The following is a 17,562-nucleotide window of genomic DNA, read 5'->3' as shown; positions in this document are numbered from 1 at the left end:
AATAGAATTTTCTAGCAAATTCGCTAGGTTTTCTATTGAATTTTTTCATGTGTGGTCTCTAATGAAAAGAGAAGAAAAATAGAATGGAAAAAACTTGGGGAATTCATGTCCAGAAATTCCTATAGATAGTGCCCTAATAGAAAAAGGCGTATGGAAAGATGATATTTTACTGATTTTATCTACAAAAATTTTTCTATTGGACATTTTCTGTAAAAAACGCACTGTAAAGCTGTGGAATTCTTCAATAGAATCGACCGAAAACTAATAGAAATTTTAATAGAACTTCGAGCGAAATCTAATGGAATTTTCTATGGAATTCGTCAGGTTTTTTTATAAATTCTCTCGTGCGTGAAAGAAAATCCGCAGTTGGAATTAAATAATTTATTTTCTGCGATGCGACATCACAAGGATTTTACGGGGGTGTCGATGGGGCGGGGTGTGTTCCTGGGGATTTTTTTTTGTTTAAAATGAGGATGAGGCTGAAGGGTTGAGGACGACGGAGGAAGAGGGGACGGGGATCGCGATGGGGTTCTGGAGGTTTCGGGGAGACTCTTCTCCCCCCTACGCAGTCTACGCAGGAGACAGGATATTTTATTAGATTAGTTACCACTTTTGGCGGAAATGGGATTACCCGTCAATCTCGGAGGTTCAATCGCTGTGGAAGATATTGGGTTGAGGATGATAATGGGTATTTCAGGCACTAGTGCGGAAAAATGTTTTCGGAGATCAATTTCTGATTGAGGATTGCAAAATCCTGCGAGGAGTGAGTGAGGATTTTTTCTTGATTAAACGTTAGTTTTTACAATTTCTTTAAATATACTGGGGCAAAACGGATCATTCTTTGTTAATGTCTGAAATGTGTCACTTGAATTTTGGAGAATCTCCTCTCCGTTAATTTTTCTCTCAAGTAATGAAAACATTATTTCTGTTTAAAAATGAGAAAAAAATAATTTTTGCAGTATTTTATGACAAACTATTCCCTCTCCTTTTAATGCATTTGCAATTGTTCATTGGCTCTTTCGTCAAGCACAAATTTCATCAAATAATTGTCAATTACAAAAATAATGGAAATGAAGAAAAATGTTATTTTTGCAGGCGGTTTAAGTCGCTTTAGGCCTCAGATGAGTTTTTCAGAAATATCTTCGAATCTACGGGAGATATCAAAATTTTCGTAATAACCTTTTTTGTAGCCCTCGATTTTCTCTACAAAAAAGATATTGACAAAAATTTTGCTATCTCCCTCAGATTCCGAGGTATTCATTAAAAACTGGTCAATGTTAAAAATCGACTTCAACCGTTTTATCGCGTCGCTACTGAAATATTTTGCAACAATTTCTCTCTCCTCTCATTGTATTTGCAATCATCAATTGCCTGCCATCACGCTTAATTTCCCCTAAATTATTGGCAATTTCAAAAATGAAAAATTGGGAAAATGGAAATGAAAAAAAATGTTATTTTTGCAGGCGGTTTAAGTCGCTTTAGGCCTCAGCTGAGTTTTTCAGGAATATCTTCGAATCTACGGGAGATATCAAAATTTTCGTAATAACCTTTTTTGTAGCCCTCGATTTCCTCTACAAAAAAGGTTCCAACAAAAATTTCGCTATCTCTCTCAGATCCGAGATATTCATTAAAAACTGGTCAATGTTAAAAATCGACGTCAACCGTTTTACCGCGTCGCAACTGAAATATTTTACAATTTCTCTCTCCTCTCATTGCATTTACAATCATCAATTGCCTCCCATCACGCACAATTTCCCCTAAATTATTGGCAATTTCAAAAATGAAAAATTGGAAAAATAGAAATGAGGAAAAATGTTATTTTCGCATTTTTGTGTGTAAAAACGAGATATATATCTCCCATTCCCCCTGATTTTTCGTGATATTCTCTCAGCAGACTCTGCAAGGCCCCCGGCTTCCCCAGAATCCCCTTCACGTACCTCACGCACATTTGATTCTCTTTTACACAATGCCCATCCGCCCTCTCTCTCTCCCGCCCCATTTGGCGAGGCACTCCTGCACGTTACAAAACAGAGGATTGTCGATCCTCTTGTTCCACACGTCCTTGCACCGGTGGATGAAGATTGGTGTAAGGGGTGGGAGGCTGGCTTTTTGTTTTTTTTCCTACGCTTTTTCATGTGCGAAGGGGAGCTCAAACTCTCAATGATCGAGTAATAAGGTCCCTTTGTCTTTGCGACTCCAACTGTTTTCTATTATTTTTGAATCCAGGGGACTGGAGGGAACTTCTTTATTTATGGTGTGGTTGAACAATTTTGGATGATTCAATTGTTGGTGATATTGCGATTAGAATTTATGAGTTTATTATTTTGAATGGATGGGTGAAATGGTGGGGGAGGCACTAGAGCATCTGACGATTACCCTTTCGCTTCTGAATTGCACGGACGAAAAAATTTAATAGAAAAACCTATGGAATTCGTTAGAAAATTCTCTTGAATTTCTATTGGACTGTTCTATCAGTTTTTGGCCGATTCTATTGAGATGTTCAATAGAAAATATTCAGTAGAAAAAGTCAATAGAACTCAATTTTTCTATACAACTTATTCTATTGAGATATTTTCTATAGAATTTCCTCGGCTCAAATTTTCCAAGTTTTTTCATTTGATTTTCTTGATGAGGAGGAAATAAAAATAGAATGAAAAACACTTAGAAAATTAGAGTCGAGCAAATTCTACAGAAAATATATAAAAAGAATGAGTTATATAGAAAAATCGAATTCCGTTGACTTTTTCTATTAAATGTTTTCTACTGAACATGTCAATAGAATCAGCCAAAAACTAACAGAAAGTTTAATAGAAATTCAATAGAATTTTCTAACGAATTCGATAGGTTTTTCTATTAAATTTTTTCGTGCGTGTGAAGCTTTGTAATCGATCGATTTTTCGATTCTCTAATTTTGCTTGGGAATGACTTAAAATGTAATGAAACGTCGAGATGTGATACTTTTAGAGAGTGTCTGTGTGTACATCCGTATGTACGTGCAAAATTCTGGGATTTTTTAAAATAAATTTTCACAGAAAAGGGACTAAAGTGATAGATAAAAATCTGAAATTTTGGCTCATAGGTCGTACTGTTTGGGAGCACACCTGGGCGAAATTTCAGCTCAATCGGTCCAGTAGTTTTTGACATACAGCGATTCCGAAAAAAATTTCTTTTCTCAATATCTCGAAAACTACTGCATCAAATGAACTTTTTTGGCGTCACAATATTCCCTATGATAATATCTATCGAATCGGACCATAATATGTTTAGCTAACTATTGCGAGTCGCCCAGTAATTGACATTTTCCACTTTTTGTGATAAAATTGATGTGAACACGATAACGCTTGAAAAATTGAGACAGGCAGTTGAAATTTGGTAGGATTCTAGCTCTTACTATATTACAGGCTGGATTTCAAATGGGTGAAATCGAATGAGTAGTTTTAAAGATACTCAATTTTTTGTATAAAACTATATTGTTCAATATCTCAAAAACTATTCATCCAATTTTAATTTTTTTTTTCAAAATATTCGTCTTGATGTCTCCTATCTAGTTCTTTTAAAATATATCTACCCGTTCCTACCAAGTTTACGAGGTATTGGCGTTTTTTTATTTTTTTTGTCTGAAAGTTGTTTTGACGTTCCATTACATGAGTGGAGGATGGGGTAAAGTTCTAAAATGTTGAGGACTAGTTAGTATCATCGAGTTGCAGTTCTGTGCAAAATTCCAGATTGATCGATTCAATACTTTTTTAAATCGAGCAGATGATGTAAAAAACGTTTTTCGCATAAAGTGACATATCGTTGTTTTATCATTGATTTTCACATGGAAACATTTCTTAAAAAGGGGGTCGTGTAGACATGCCTATCCCACTGGATAAAACCGAAATTTAATTCTCAATTTTAGAAGGTCAAACGTTGAAAGGAAACGTTTTCAATAAAAATTTCTATTTTTCAGTTAAAAAATAAAATTTCTACGAATCCATTCGGAAGCTTACTACCAATGGAATTGTAGACATAAAAAATGAAAAGATAAATGACGCATCAAGTGACGGTCACATGCCTTTTGACTGAAAGGCTCGGCTCCCTGCTTGTTTTATTTATGAAAATCATTGGGTTTTTCCAAATCGTCGTTTTTTATCGCTTATTATTTAACTTAAAAAATTCTTTTTTTCTAAAAAAGGAATTTGCAAAAACGCAAAGAATCAAAATTGAAAGGAAGAAATTTACAACTAATTAAAAAGGATTAATCATCGAATCACTCACCCTTTATGTTGTATAAAGATTTTTTTTTTCATTTATTTTTTATGTAAACACTTTATATAAGCTGTAACATTTTATACATACGACAATGATATACAATTCAATAGTTTTATCTCCTTACAATTATCGAGTGAATAAAAGTAAAAGAAAGTCAGTCGTGCAAACCCGTGCACTCGTAATCCTTTACTTTTATAATCCACACAATGTAAGATTCATAATTTACCTATTAGAAGATCTGGAAACTATCACCAATAAATGGATACATCCAAAAGTGCGAAGTAACATTTGGATCGAGAAAAATTGTTTTTTACACGTAAAAGATGCAGAAAATAGACGTTAGTTGAGACAGTGACTGGAGTCACAAATTCGGTTGTGAGTATGCTGAGAGAAAAATGTAGAAGTTCTCAATTAAGCCCTGTTTGAACCCCAAAAATCGCACATTAAAATATATTTTTAAAAATAGTTTAATTTTAATTTGAGACTTTCAAATTCAAACAATTTCAAAATCTAACGTTTCTTGCTTTCAGAGAATAACAATTTTTTGGAACAACTAAATCTATTTTTGTGATAAATATTTTCCATCCCAGGATAGTCTTCAAATGGTCAGAAGTAGATTTTATTTTTGTAAAACTTTTTAACTTGAGATTTTTAGGGCTGAAACTAGATTTGTCTGGAAAAATAGACAACTTCTCAAACAAGTCTTGCTTAAAGTAAAAAAATAACTTGATAAAAATCATCAAAAAAGAAATTGTTTGATTTAGAATTTAAGGCCAGAGAATAGCTTTTTTTGGAACAACTAAATCGATTTTTGCAATAAATATTTTCCATCCCAGGATAGTCTTCAAATGGTCAGATGTAGATTTTATTTTTGTAAAACTTTTTAACTTGAGATTTTTAGGGCTGAAACTAGATTTGTCTGGAAAAATAGACAACATCTCAAACAAGTCTTGCTTGAACTAAAAAAAATAACTTGATAAAAATCATCAAAAAAGAAATTTTTTGATTCAGAATTTAAGGCCAGAAAATAGCTTTTTTGGGCCAACTAAATCGATTTTTGCGACAAATATTTTCCACCCCAGGACAGTCTTCAAATGGTCAGAACTAGATTTTCTTTTTTTTAAACTTTTCAACTTGCGATTTTTACTGCTGAAACTAGATTTTTTTGAGAGTTTGTTTGTTCTTCTCAATCAAGTCTTGTTTGAACCAAAAAAATTGCAAGGTAAAATGATCAAAAAAGAAATTATTAAATTTGAATTTGAGACTTTGAAATTCAAATAATTTCAAAATCTAATATTTCTTGCTGTCAGAGAATAACAATTTTTCAAAACAATTAAATTTTTTTTTGCAACAAATTTCATGTAAGAATCAATGTCTCATCTGTGATTATTAACTGGACAAAGCGAAAAATTACTGTCCCTTGTTTCACAAAAAAATTAACATTTTTCGGGAGCAAAAAACGTCTGGTAGTATCAAATAACGAAAAAGTAATGCTAGAAATAATGTCAATTCCTTCACCAGAAAATAACGATTTTTTGTAAGAACTAAATCTATTTTTGCGACAAACCTTTTTCCTCCCCGGACAGTCTTCAACCGGTCAACACTAGATTTTATTGTTCTTTAAATTTTCAACTTGGGAATTTTAGGATTCAAACGAGACTTGTTTGAGAAAATATTCAATTATCTCTCAGCACACGGTTTAATGGAATGCTTGAACATGCTTTAATCACATTGTTTAAATTTTCATTTGATAATGCGAGGTCAGCAGCCTATAGGCAATCAGTTGAACAGTTATTCTACAATATCTTTTGGCCACGATTAATATCCACTAGTTTACGATCTCAATGAAAGCTGCTGATTGTTGATTACATGAAGTTGTAAATAGAAAGCGTTTTGAACTTTCGTTTTGTTCCCTCATTAGTCATTTATAGCTTTAGTCGCCTCCAAATTATTGAGTTTATCCTCAATTCCACTCCAGATGTCATTGAATTCAGCAGTGAAGTGGTGAATTATAATAAAATTTAGCTATTCTCCTTGATTTTTTTCTTTGCAAGGAAAGTCATCACACCATTTCTTCAATCTCCCTCAGATTCGAAAGTAATTTCCAGAAATTGATCTTGAAGTAGATCTTATATTTTACGACTGAAGTAAAAATTTAATATTTCGATTATTTTTATTCCTTTCATACGACTCAGACTCTTGGACCATTCGGTTTTCCAGCAACTAAGTTGCCTTGAGATTCCTTTTTTTCTTTCTCATTTTTTCACAGTGAAAAATTACCACTCGAACATTTAAAATTTGAAGTTTAAGGTTTTTTGTTCGAAAAATGTCAATAATGACATTAATCTGGATTTAACATGGGATAACGACAGTCGGATTGTGCCTGAATTCTTCCAGAATTTTTTTAGATTTCGTTTTGAACTCATTAAGAATCAAAGTTATTAAAATTTTTTTTAATTCATATTTCTTTCCTACTACCATTACGGTTTTATAGGCTCCCCATTCGTCTGCCTTGCCTCTCCAACTTCTCTCTTCTAAAAATCAAAGTTATTTCTTATGGCATTCCCTTTTTTACGCATAAATTATCTAAATGAATTGTTCAGCCGTCAAAATTATGGAATTTCTTAATTCGTAAGGAATTTCATAATGTTATCATTCGTTTACTTAATTGAAATTATATTTTCCCATAATGTTTTTAATATAAAAAATAGTTTGCGAAGTTTTACTTCAAGTTTAGACATAATTTGACATGAATAATAGTACAAAAGAAGAGAAAAATCTCAGGAAATCATCCTATTGGGGTTAATAACTTGGAAACAAAATCTAGAGAAATTACAGGAGAATTGCACGCGATGTTTCCAGCAAAATAAGTTGCCTTGGATTCACATTTTTTCCCTTCCTCAATTTTAGACAATGAAAAATTAGCCATCACTTGAAGATTTGAAATTTTAAGTTTAAGGTATTGTGTTCGTAAAATGAAAATAATGACATTAATCTGGATTTTTAGATTTCAAAATTACGGAATTTCTTAATTCGTCATAAATTCCATGATTGAATTATTCATTTTTAATTAAATAAATGAGCGAGATAGAGATAATTTGATACTGTACGGATGGAACTAATTTGATACTGTACAAAAGAAGTGAATTCTAGGCTGATCAAGGCCCTCGGGCAATGGCCATTTGTAAGAATGTGTGTTTCTTGCAATAAATAACGTTAAAAGTTAAATTAAATGAGTGATAAAATGAAATTCAATCAAATTCAATAGTTTTTTATTTAAAAAAATATTTAGCAAAGTTTTACTTTAAATTTGGCCAAAATTTGGCATGAATAATCGAACAAAAGAAGAAAAAATCTCATCAAATCTTCCTATTGAGGTGAATAACCTGGAAATGAAATCTAGAAAAATTGCACATGATGTAATAACTGTGATGAAATTTCTACAAAAATGCCGCATCAATGTCATCATTTTGTTTTCGCAGATGAAACCCCTTAAGACATATCACTAGATCGTCTCTGCTGATAAAACTCCTGTCAAGAGCTCGTCTTTTTACTCTTGACCCTCGGCGATACTGAGTACAATTTCCTAATGATGGTTACTAAGTCATTCTGGGGGAATAGATTCTCAATAATACCTTCTAGTAGAACATAGAGCAGTCTTCTGTTGAGTACTGGACGTTGAAATAACTCAAATACACGTAATAGTCCACATCTTGTTGTTTCACTACCAATGATATGTTTCAATTCGTCGGATAGGCAGGAGAGGAGGGCAATTTTAGCTGCAACTCGAGTTCGATTTTTTGTCTCGCTGTCTCGGGGAGGTCTTGCTTCTGCTCTCGCACCATTTGGCCATTGACTTTGTCTGAGGAATGAAAAAATTTATTTCTGGTGCCTTCATTTATCGTGCTGATGAGTTTACTATTTCAGTTTTACTGTTCAAAAATAAGGAAAAAATTAGGTTTCCATTAGGTCGATAATTGCGTCGTGAAGACGGAAATAACGTTGATGGACTCAAATTTTTTTCAAGTGAGCTTTTTTGAAAATTACTGGTTTTTTAGTTTCTAGATTTTTTTCAAAGTTGGCAGAGGTGAAAATTTTGAAATATTAGTAATATTTAACTACATCATAAATCAGTGGAGTAGGAATTTCTTCAGATTTTCCGAATAATTTATTCAGAATATAATGAAAAAAATGATTAAAAAATCTGGAAGAATTTAAAAATTGGAAAAACTTGAACAGTTTTTCAGATTTTTCAATTGTATGAATTGCGGACAAAATTTAAATTTTTGAAATCTACAAATTAAAAAAAAAAAAAAAAAATTAAGGTTCTCAAAAAGCCTCATTTAGTCATATTTATGCATAAATACTGCATGTGTAAAGAAAAAAACAAGTCAATCGATTGAGACTTGCGTCATGAGAACAGTTTTAAAAATTCCATCAATAAAAAAAATCAAAACTTAGATTTTAGTGAGAAAAACCAAGTTATTTTCACGTTATTTTTCTTCTCTTTGCATTAAAAAAATGATACAAATTTTTTTTGAAAATTTCAGCTGAGGAATTTCTACAGAAAATCAATAGAATAAGTGACAAGATTTAACAATATTCGTTGAACTCCCCCTCAATTTTCTCCGAAATACTTACTTAAACAGCTTTAGATAAGTAGCAACATTCTTGGGACTAGTCAGCAGTGAAACATATTCTACAATTCTCCTATTCACAATGTCCCCAAACATTGTTCTAATGATCTGCCTCAAGAGTGTGACGATTCTCCGCCTGAGCCATTGATTCCTCACTTTCAGGTCGAATACTTCGTCCATTAGAAGCAGAATAATCCTCAAGGGTATGTTGTCATCCGTCTAAATAGAAAAAACGATTGAAATCTAAAAACTTTTGTAGATAGCAGACAGAAGAAAACTACGTAATTCAACAACTCTTTGACAATATTGATAACATTAGATCTTTATTTTCATTTAGAGCATTTGAACCTATTGGACCAATATTACTAATTAATGATGATTATCAATATTGTTATTACCTTGGTAATATTTTAGTATTCTAAAAAATTCTATAGATTGAAAGAATAAAATGATTATGCTTGAGAATTTTTAGATCTTTTTTTCTAAACGTCTAAAAAGTCCGAAATTTTATTTAGATTTTTTTTAAAGAACCCGACATATTCCTCAATTTTTTCAGAAAATCACACACGAAAAAAATTATAAGAAAACCTAGGAAATTGTATTGGATTTCTATTGAACGTCTGTTGAAAATTCAATTCGCTTTTGGTCGATTGTATTAAACAATTCCGCAGCTCTACTCTACGTTTTTTCATAGAAAATATCCAATAGAAACAATTTCATATAAAAAATCAGTAGAATTTCATCTTTTCCTAAAACTTTTTCTGTAGAAATTCCTCAACGTGAATTTTCTCAGTTCTTTCCACTCCATCTTCTTCATTCCTCATCAAGAAAAACTCAAACAAAAAAACTCAAAAAATTTGAGCCGAGGAATTTCTACAGAAAATATTCCAAGAGAGTAAGAATTTTCCAATAGCTTGTTTAACGGAATGCATTCAAGGAATTATCATTTGTGTGAATTCAAACAAAATCACTGCAATATTACTGCAGAAAAAACCGTAAGGTTTAAATGCCTGCAATAGAAAAACCCAATAGAATCGGTCAAAAATGAATAAAAAATTCAATAGAAATCCACCAGAATTTCCTATCGAATCCGCTACGTTTCTCTACAAGACTCTTCGTCCCCTCTGAAAACGCCAAAGGTGCATTCCCGTGCATGCACCTCAGCGCATTAACTTTAATCCCATTTAACCGCATTTAAACCCCTTCAGCAGCTTGTTCATGAATCCCAAACAAAGAAGGCAACAGATCAATGACACATAAGATTTACCTCGGCATCAATTCCAGCGCCAACCTTGACGCTCTCATAGAGCACACTATTCTTCCTGGAATTCCCAAAGAACTTGCTGATATTATCCATGACGCCATCCACAGTACTCAGCATATTATCAGGCATGGTCTTAACGGCCTGCGTGACACTCTTCATAGAAGTCTTCAGAGGATTCACCAGAGTGTCAATGGTCCTGGAGATGTGGCCCCCAGTGACCCCTTTGTCATACTCCCCCTGCTCCAAGAAGGCCAGCAGCATGTTCTGCAGTCCCATATGACCATCCGTGATGCTGGGCTTCGTAAGTCTGCACAACCAGGCATTCAACATCGCCATTCTCCTCTCCAGAACGGCCCTCTCCATGTTATGGAAGGCCTTCTTCGCCGGAAACGGCAGCTTCGCCAGATCGTAGTACTTCTCCTTGATCTTCTGATGCAGATCGTGAAAGTCCGAGTACCTCCTGTAGATGTGCCACTTCTCCTTGTACCCAGAGTCGTAGATCTTCGAGACAGCAACAGCATAAATCCCATAGGTCTTCCCCCTGTCGTTGACAACCCCAGTCTCAATGATCTCCGCAGTGATCTCGAACCTGCCCTGCTGCAGCTTCTTTATGGCATTCTGATCGCAAGCTGCGTCGTCAAGCTTGATTATCTGCTCCGCATGTCCCTCGAGGTAGAACGACGCCTCCTTGCCCTCGAGAATTCTCCCCTCGACGTCGAAAGGTCTCTTGAAATTCCCGTCGGCATCAGGCTCGTCGTAGCCCGCACTCTCCCTCTCCATGCTCGTCAAACTTGCTGAGGAATTGGAGTTCGACTTCACACTGTCCCCAGAAGAGTACTTGACCTGATCATTCCCGGAGAGGTCGTCCATCGGATCCACCTCGTTGTTCATACTTGACAGGCTGATCCCATCCAAAGACTTGCTGTCGTCCTCCTTCAGGAGGTCCAGCTCAGCTAGTAGTTTAAGGTAAGACATCGATCGCTTGAACGAAGGGAGGAATCTGTGGGAAATTGAATTTTTTGGAATTTTTGGAATTTGAAGGAATCTAACTTCTTGAGAGATGACATGAATGAACAATTTATGATTATGTATTGAATCACAGGAATTGTTTTATCTGTGATCGTACACGTAGGGAGAAAAAGCTATAGGATTTTCTATAGAGAATTCGAACATTTTCTGTGGAATTTCTTATTTGGTTTTTCGTACTGGATGTTATGGGATTTATGCTATGGGATTTCCTATCGAGAATTCAAACATTTTCTACAGGATTTTTAAATAGGATTATCTGTAGGGTTTTTTATAGGATTTCCTATAGCATTTCCTATGGAGATTTCAAAGATTTCCCATAGGATTCTTCTAATATGGTTTCCTATAGGATTTTTATAGATTTCTTGTTGGGGTTTTCTTACTGGATAATTTTTATGGAATTTATTAGCAGGATTTCTTACTGGTCTCAACTACAAATTTCATAAGACTTCCTATAGCATTACTTTGTAAAACCCTCACTTGACCTCCACTCAATCTTCATAAAATCCCCACAAGAAATCCAACAAAAACAATAAATCTCCTTTTGTAAACCTTGCAACCGCTCAATACGACCCTCACATAACCCATATAGATCCCTTTTATACCCCCTAAGAAGGAAATCTCACAGTAAATCTTACAGAGAATACAGCAAGACAAATTCCATAGGAAATCCTTCAGAGAATCTGTTAAAGAATCATACAGAAAATCCAATTTTAAAAAACCATCAAGAAATCCTATAGAAAATCCTATAAAAAACCTATTTTAAAAATCCTATAATAAATGTTCGAAGTCTTGCAGGCAATCCCATATCATTTTTTCATCCGTGGCAAATTGTAAATCGCCATGATCACAGATTACCCCAGAGAAGGAGTACTTTCTTATCTGGTGAAAAGCATCTCAGAGAAAATTTCATTACGAACCTGTCCTCGTTCTTCAGCTTCTCATAGCAGCAGCTCTGCAGCTCATCGAACCAGGTCTCCTTGACAGTCTCTACCTTGATCCTCGTCAGCAGATTCTTGACCAAGTTATCATCCAACTGCAGTCGCGTCACTGCCTTCTCACCGAGATACTGCTGATGGATCTTCATAGCCGCTTCCTTAAGATTCTCAAGATTAACATTCTTCCTTTTAGTTTGGCTCGACTGGTTGCTGGACTGTAGCTTTTGCAACTCTATGTCCGATATCTGCTGTTCAGCTGAGACCCTCCACCCGTAAATGTTTAAGTAGAAGTAGAGGTAGGCCTCTGCGTTGACGCTGGTCATGTAGTCTATGAAGTAGCTGAGAGCGATGTTGTTCTTAAGTAGTTCGTCCAGCGGTAAGTTAACAAGCTTGTGGCCTGGGACGAGGAGACGATTCCAGTCTGGTGGGACACCAACGCCGTCAGTCTCTGCGTCGAGACCGTCCTGCATGCTGACTATCCTCGTCTCCAGGATCTTCTTCACGTACAGAAGACTGTTCAACTGCTGTTTGACTATCAGATCGTCGTCTCCGCCAGAGTCTTTAGACCTCAAATGAGCGATCTCACTGCACACGATGTTCTCCGTGGCGGTCAACTCCTCGAGGCTGTCTGTTATCCTTATTATCGTCAGGAAGACGTCACTCGGGAGGGTCGAGTCTTTGGTGCACAGCCATATGCAGGCTTGGTTTATGTAGTCGGGGTCTGAGAAGAGGTTCAACAGGGGGATGATTATGACGTTCACTAGGAGCTCGCGAAGGATGAATCGCACTGTCAAGCAGTCGAAGTCGGTTTTAGGGAGGAGTAGATACAACAGAATCTCTGACAACTCCCGGAGGAAGGAGAGCTCCTGCTCCTCGTTCGTGCAGACCAAGTCACGACTGATCAGGTTGTTCTCCATCTGGACTTCCAGGTCGAAGAAGATGTTCTCGAGGTCGTTATTCGCGTCGTTCTGACAGTCTATGGGCTCCGTTAACGACGTCAAGTTTGGAATGTAGAATTTTGACTGGGAGTACCAGGAGATGTCGGTCTCGCTCTTGTTTCGCCGGTGGCTTGGCGAGCGCTTTGGGGTGCCACTCGAGTTGCTCGAGGAACTCGTCTTCGGGGGCTTTGAGGGTTTCATCTTGGCGCGGGCCTGACGGTACAAACGCATGTGGGACGCCGCGTCGTCGACGAGACGAGTCGTCAGGTAGGGGATCCAGTCCACGTCCTTCACGCGGTTCGCAATGTTTATCGCGATTTTCTGAGCTGTGTCGCGGACTGAACGGGGGAACTCGTCGTCGTTGGTTAGGACGCTGTACCAGGGCTCGACGTAGTCCCGGAGGACGAAGTCCAGGATCTCCTGGAGGGACTCGTCAATTATTGGGCTACCGGTGACGCGCTTGTCCAGGGTGAATGTCACCTTGGATTTCGAGAGCTCTTCGATAGTCTGGGGGGAGAAGAGGGGCCGGGTGAGATGAGTCAACGAAAAGTGAAGGGTTTGATTGATCGGGAGACGCGGACGTGGGGGAGAGGCGATCGGACGGATTTCACAGTTTTGTTTTTGAGCGGAATTGCTATTCTGATATTGAGAGGAAAAATTGCTCTCAGACGAGACTTGTTTGAATTTTTTTTTTGTCAGTTTGAAAATATAATAATGATTTTGTCCTCTTGAAGAATGATTTCTTCTGGCGAATTCGCTAGACAATTCTATTGGATTTCTATTGAAGGTTCTGTAAGTTTTTGGTTAATTCTATTGAAATGTTTAATAGACAATGTTCTTTAGGAAAAGTCAATAGGATTCGATTTTTCTAAGGAACTTTTTCTATTGAGATATTTTGTATAGAATTCCCTCGACTCAATTTTTTTATAGATTTTCTGGGTGAAAAAAAATGAAAAATAGAAGAAAAAAATTAGAAAATTTGAGCTGAGGACATTCCATAGAAAATATCTCAATAGAATAAGTTGTACAGAAAAATCGAATTCTATTGTTTTTGTCTGTAGAATATTTTCCATTGAATTGTTCAGCGAAGTCGCTAGGTATTTCTACTAAATTTTTTCATACGTAATAGGAAGGACGATGAGCTTTCATTTTATAAAATTCAATGAATTTTTGCTGACCCCTTGAATGCCAATATATTCAGCAAAAAATTCTGTCGATGTGAAATAACTCGACTTTGCAAAGAATTTAAGAATTAGGTAAATTTACCCGTTGTAGTTTTTCAGTCTTCTTGAATAAGTTTTCTCGGTTGAGTTTGATATTCTCCTCGAGGTTTGGCGCATATTTTCGGTATATACAAGTTAATGTTCTGAAAGGAGAAAGATTGTGTGAGAAATCGAGGCGGTGTGATGATCTCAGGCTTACTTACCCTAAGATTAAGACGAAGAGGCATAAAATTATTTTAATAATTGTTCCTAGGCCAAATAGTGCTATGAGGAGAATCACAGAGCCTCCGAGTCCACTGTATATCAGCAAATTCATCTGGGAAACAAAATGAATTTCATAATTTTCTGTTTCGGAATTCAATTTTTGCTAGTGTGAAAAATTCTTTCGTCATGAATGAAAAGATGAATTTTAAACGACTATGAAATCATTAATGGAAATAGCTTAAGAGGTGCATTTTTCAATTAGATAGTGGAGAAGTGATCAAATTTACAGAAACGACCTGATGTCTCACAGTTCGTTATCTTGACGATGAGTAATTTCAGAAGAACATATCGACAGACCTTTTTGACAAGACAGAAGACAGAAATTGCAGCTGATTTTATTGTCCTTAGACAATACTGAAATGAATCTGATCTGATTCAAATCGAAATTGTAAATTCTATTCGAAAATATGAAAGATATTTTTTATCAAAGCTTTACTCCGCCGGAGATTAGTGATGCTGGAAGACAATACAAGACAAGAATTACGTATTTCAGAAGAATTACGTATTTCTTGTCTTGTCTTGTCATTTAAGGAAATTCAAGGAAGGAATATTTCGTTATCTCCGCTCTTTAAGGAATCCACTCTTAAAATGAAGAGTTAGAACGTTAAAACAATGAAATTCTATTTTGATACGAAAGAACATGCATCCAATAACATGTTCCGTAGAAACTACGATATTTTTCTCTCAGTCACGCATTACAAAATTTAATAGAAAAATCTAGCGAATTCGTTAGAATATTCTATTGGATTTCTATTGGACTTTTTACTAGTTTTTGGCGGATTCTATTGAAATGTTCAATAGAAAAAGTCAATAGAATTCAATTTTTCTTTATGCCTTATTCTAATGAGATATTTTCTGTAGAATTTACGCAGCTCAAATTTTCAAAGTTTTTTGTTTCATTTTCTTGATTAGAAGAAGAAAAATAGAATTGAAGAAATTTAGAACATTTGATCCGAGGAAATTCTATAGAAAATATCTGAAGAGCATAAGTTATCTACAAAAATCGAATTCTATTGACTTTTTCTATCAAACATTTCAATATTTTTTTCATTTTTTTATATTTTCTATTGAAAATTTCAATAGAATCGGCCAAAAAATAATACAAAGTTTAATAGAAATCCAATAGAATTTCCTACCAAATTCGCTAGATTTTTCTATTAAATTTTTTAGTGGCTGATGCATTAAATCCCCCGTCTTATGGAACTCCACTCCACCAAATCAATTAATCCTCCACAAAACAAATTAATCCCCCAACAAAGCTATTAGGTCAAACCCTGATAAATGCCCTCAACACCAATAAAACTATAAATGTAGAAAAAAAGGAAAATACGGTATCAAAACAACTGGACAGCGGTTTAAAAAAACGATAGCTCATGATTACGGAGTGAAACTGGATAAAAAGATGGAATAGTTAAAATTTAGAACATTTGATCCGAGGAAATCTTATAGAAAATACCTGAAGAGAATAAGTTATATAGAAAAATCGAATTCTGTTGACGTTTTCTCATGTTTTTCCATTCTCTATTGAAAATTTCCCTCCACTCCGCCAAATCAATTAATTCTCCACAAAACAAATTAATCCCCCAACAAAGCTATTAGGTCAAACCCTGATAAATGCCCTCAACACTAATAAAACTATAAATGTAGAAAAAAAGGAAAATACGGTATCAAAACAACTGGACAGCGGTTTAAAAAAACGATAGCTCATGATTACGGAGTGAAACTGGATAAAAAGATGGAATAGTTAAAATTTAGAACATTTGATCCGAGGAAATCTTATAGAAAATACCTGAAGAGAATAAGTTATATAGAAAAATCGAATTCTGTTGACGTTTTCTCATGTTTTTCCATTCTCTATTGAAAATTTCCCTCCACTCCGCCAAATCAATTAATTCTCCACAAAACAAATTAATCCCCCAACAAAGCTATTAGGTCAAACCCTGATAAATGCCCTCAACACTAATAAAACTATAAATGTAGAAAAAAAGGAAAATACGGTATCAAAACAACTGGACAGCGGTTTAAAAAAACGATAGCTCATGATTACGGAGTGAAACTGGATAAAAAGATGGAATAGTTAAAATTTAGAACATTTGATCCGAGGAAATCTTATAGAAAATACCTGAAGAGAATAAGTTATATAGAAAAATCGAATTCTGTTGACGTTTTCTCATGTTTTTCCATTCTCTATTGAAAATTTCCCTCCACTCCGCCAAATCAATTAATTCTCCACAAAACAAATTAATCCCCCAACTAACAAAGCTATTAGGTCAAACCCTGATAAATGCCCTCAACACTAACAACACTATAAATGTCAAAAAAAAGAAAAATACGCTGTCAAAACAACTCGACAGCAGTTAAAAAAAAAACCGATAAGCTCGTGATTATGGAGCGAAACTGGATAAATCTCGGCATTTGACAAGTAGCTACCAAAGCCCAGTGTCCAACATCACTGAGCCAGTTGAACGCCAATACAGATTAATGATTAAAAAAAAACTCAATGATTTTCCCGAGTCCAAGCGTCAAGGAGACACTGCACGTATGTTTCCCCTCGTATCGAGAAATTCCAGGTGTAAATGCAGGTGTAGTTGAATAACGATTGCACATACCTTTGGATTTCCACTTGACCAGAGTATCTGTCCACAAGCATATTCGTTCCTCAATATGCGTGATTAATGGGTAATCAGTCACCTAATCAACGGTTTATTTACATTCCTCCACGATACAATTACTGAACAACACGTATGCAACATTATCACGGCTGATCGTACGTCAAAATCACGAGTGTCGCTGACTGTAGCACTGGTTTACCTTTATTATTTATCACCGGCAATTTTTCGTCACATTTTTACGCTTCATTATTAACGAGAGAATACACGACCGCGCACACCGACGGTCGACCTGTTATGCACTGTTATGATCTGCGGCCTGCGGCGCGTTCTAGGCTTGCCTTAGCCTTTTATTTTTACGGAGGAGGAGGATTTTTTTCTCCAACATGGCGACATCGGCTCAAGAAAT

The 17,562-nt window shown here is 35.5% G+C and overlaps 1 protein-coding gene across 1 annotated transcript; it reads right to left on the bottom strand.

Moving 5' to 3' along the window:
- Positions 1–4,285: 4,285 nt before the first annotated feature.
- LOC107035799 (sorting nexin-13) lies at positions 4,286–17,562 on the bottom strand. Its single transcript, XM_015253395.1, has 7 exons — positions 17,154–17,562; positions 14,484–14,596; positions 14,324–14,423; positions 12,102–13,564; positions 10,159–11,155; positions 8,896–9,110; positions 4,286–8,116 (listed from the first exon to the last, which is right to left on the bottom strand). The coding sequence occupies exons 2-7, from the start codon at positions 14,594–14,596 to the stop codon at positions 7,789–7,791; spliced, it is 3,216 nt and encodes a 1,071-aa protein (XP_015108881.1). The 5' UTR covers positions 17,154–17,562; the 3' UTR covers positions 4,286–7,788.

Source organism: Diachasma alloeum, unplaced genomic scaffold, assembly GCF_001412515.2.
Source record: "Diachasma alloeum isolate Michigan unplaced genomic scaffold, Dall2.0 Dall_scaffold_00200, whole genome shotgun sequence".
In the NCBI taxonomy this organism is placed as follows: domain Eukaryota; kingdom Metazoa; phylum Arthropoda; class Insecta; order Hymenoptera; family Braconidae; genus Diachasma; species Diachasma alloeum.
The sequence above is the reverse complement of the archived record's forward strand: the minus strand, read 5'-3'. Positions and strand labels throughout refer to the sequence as shown.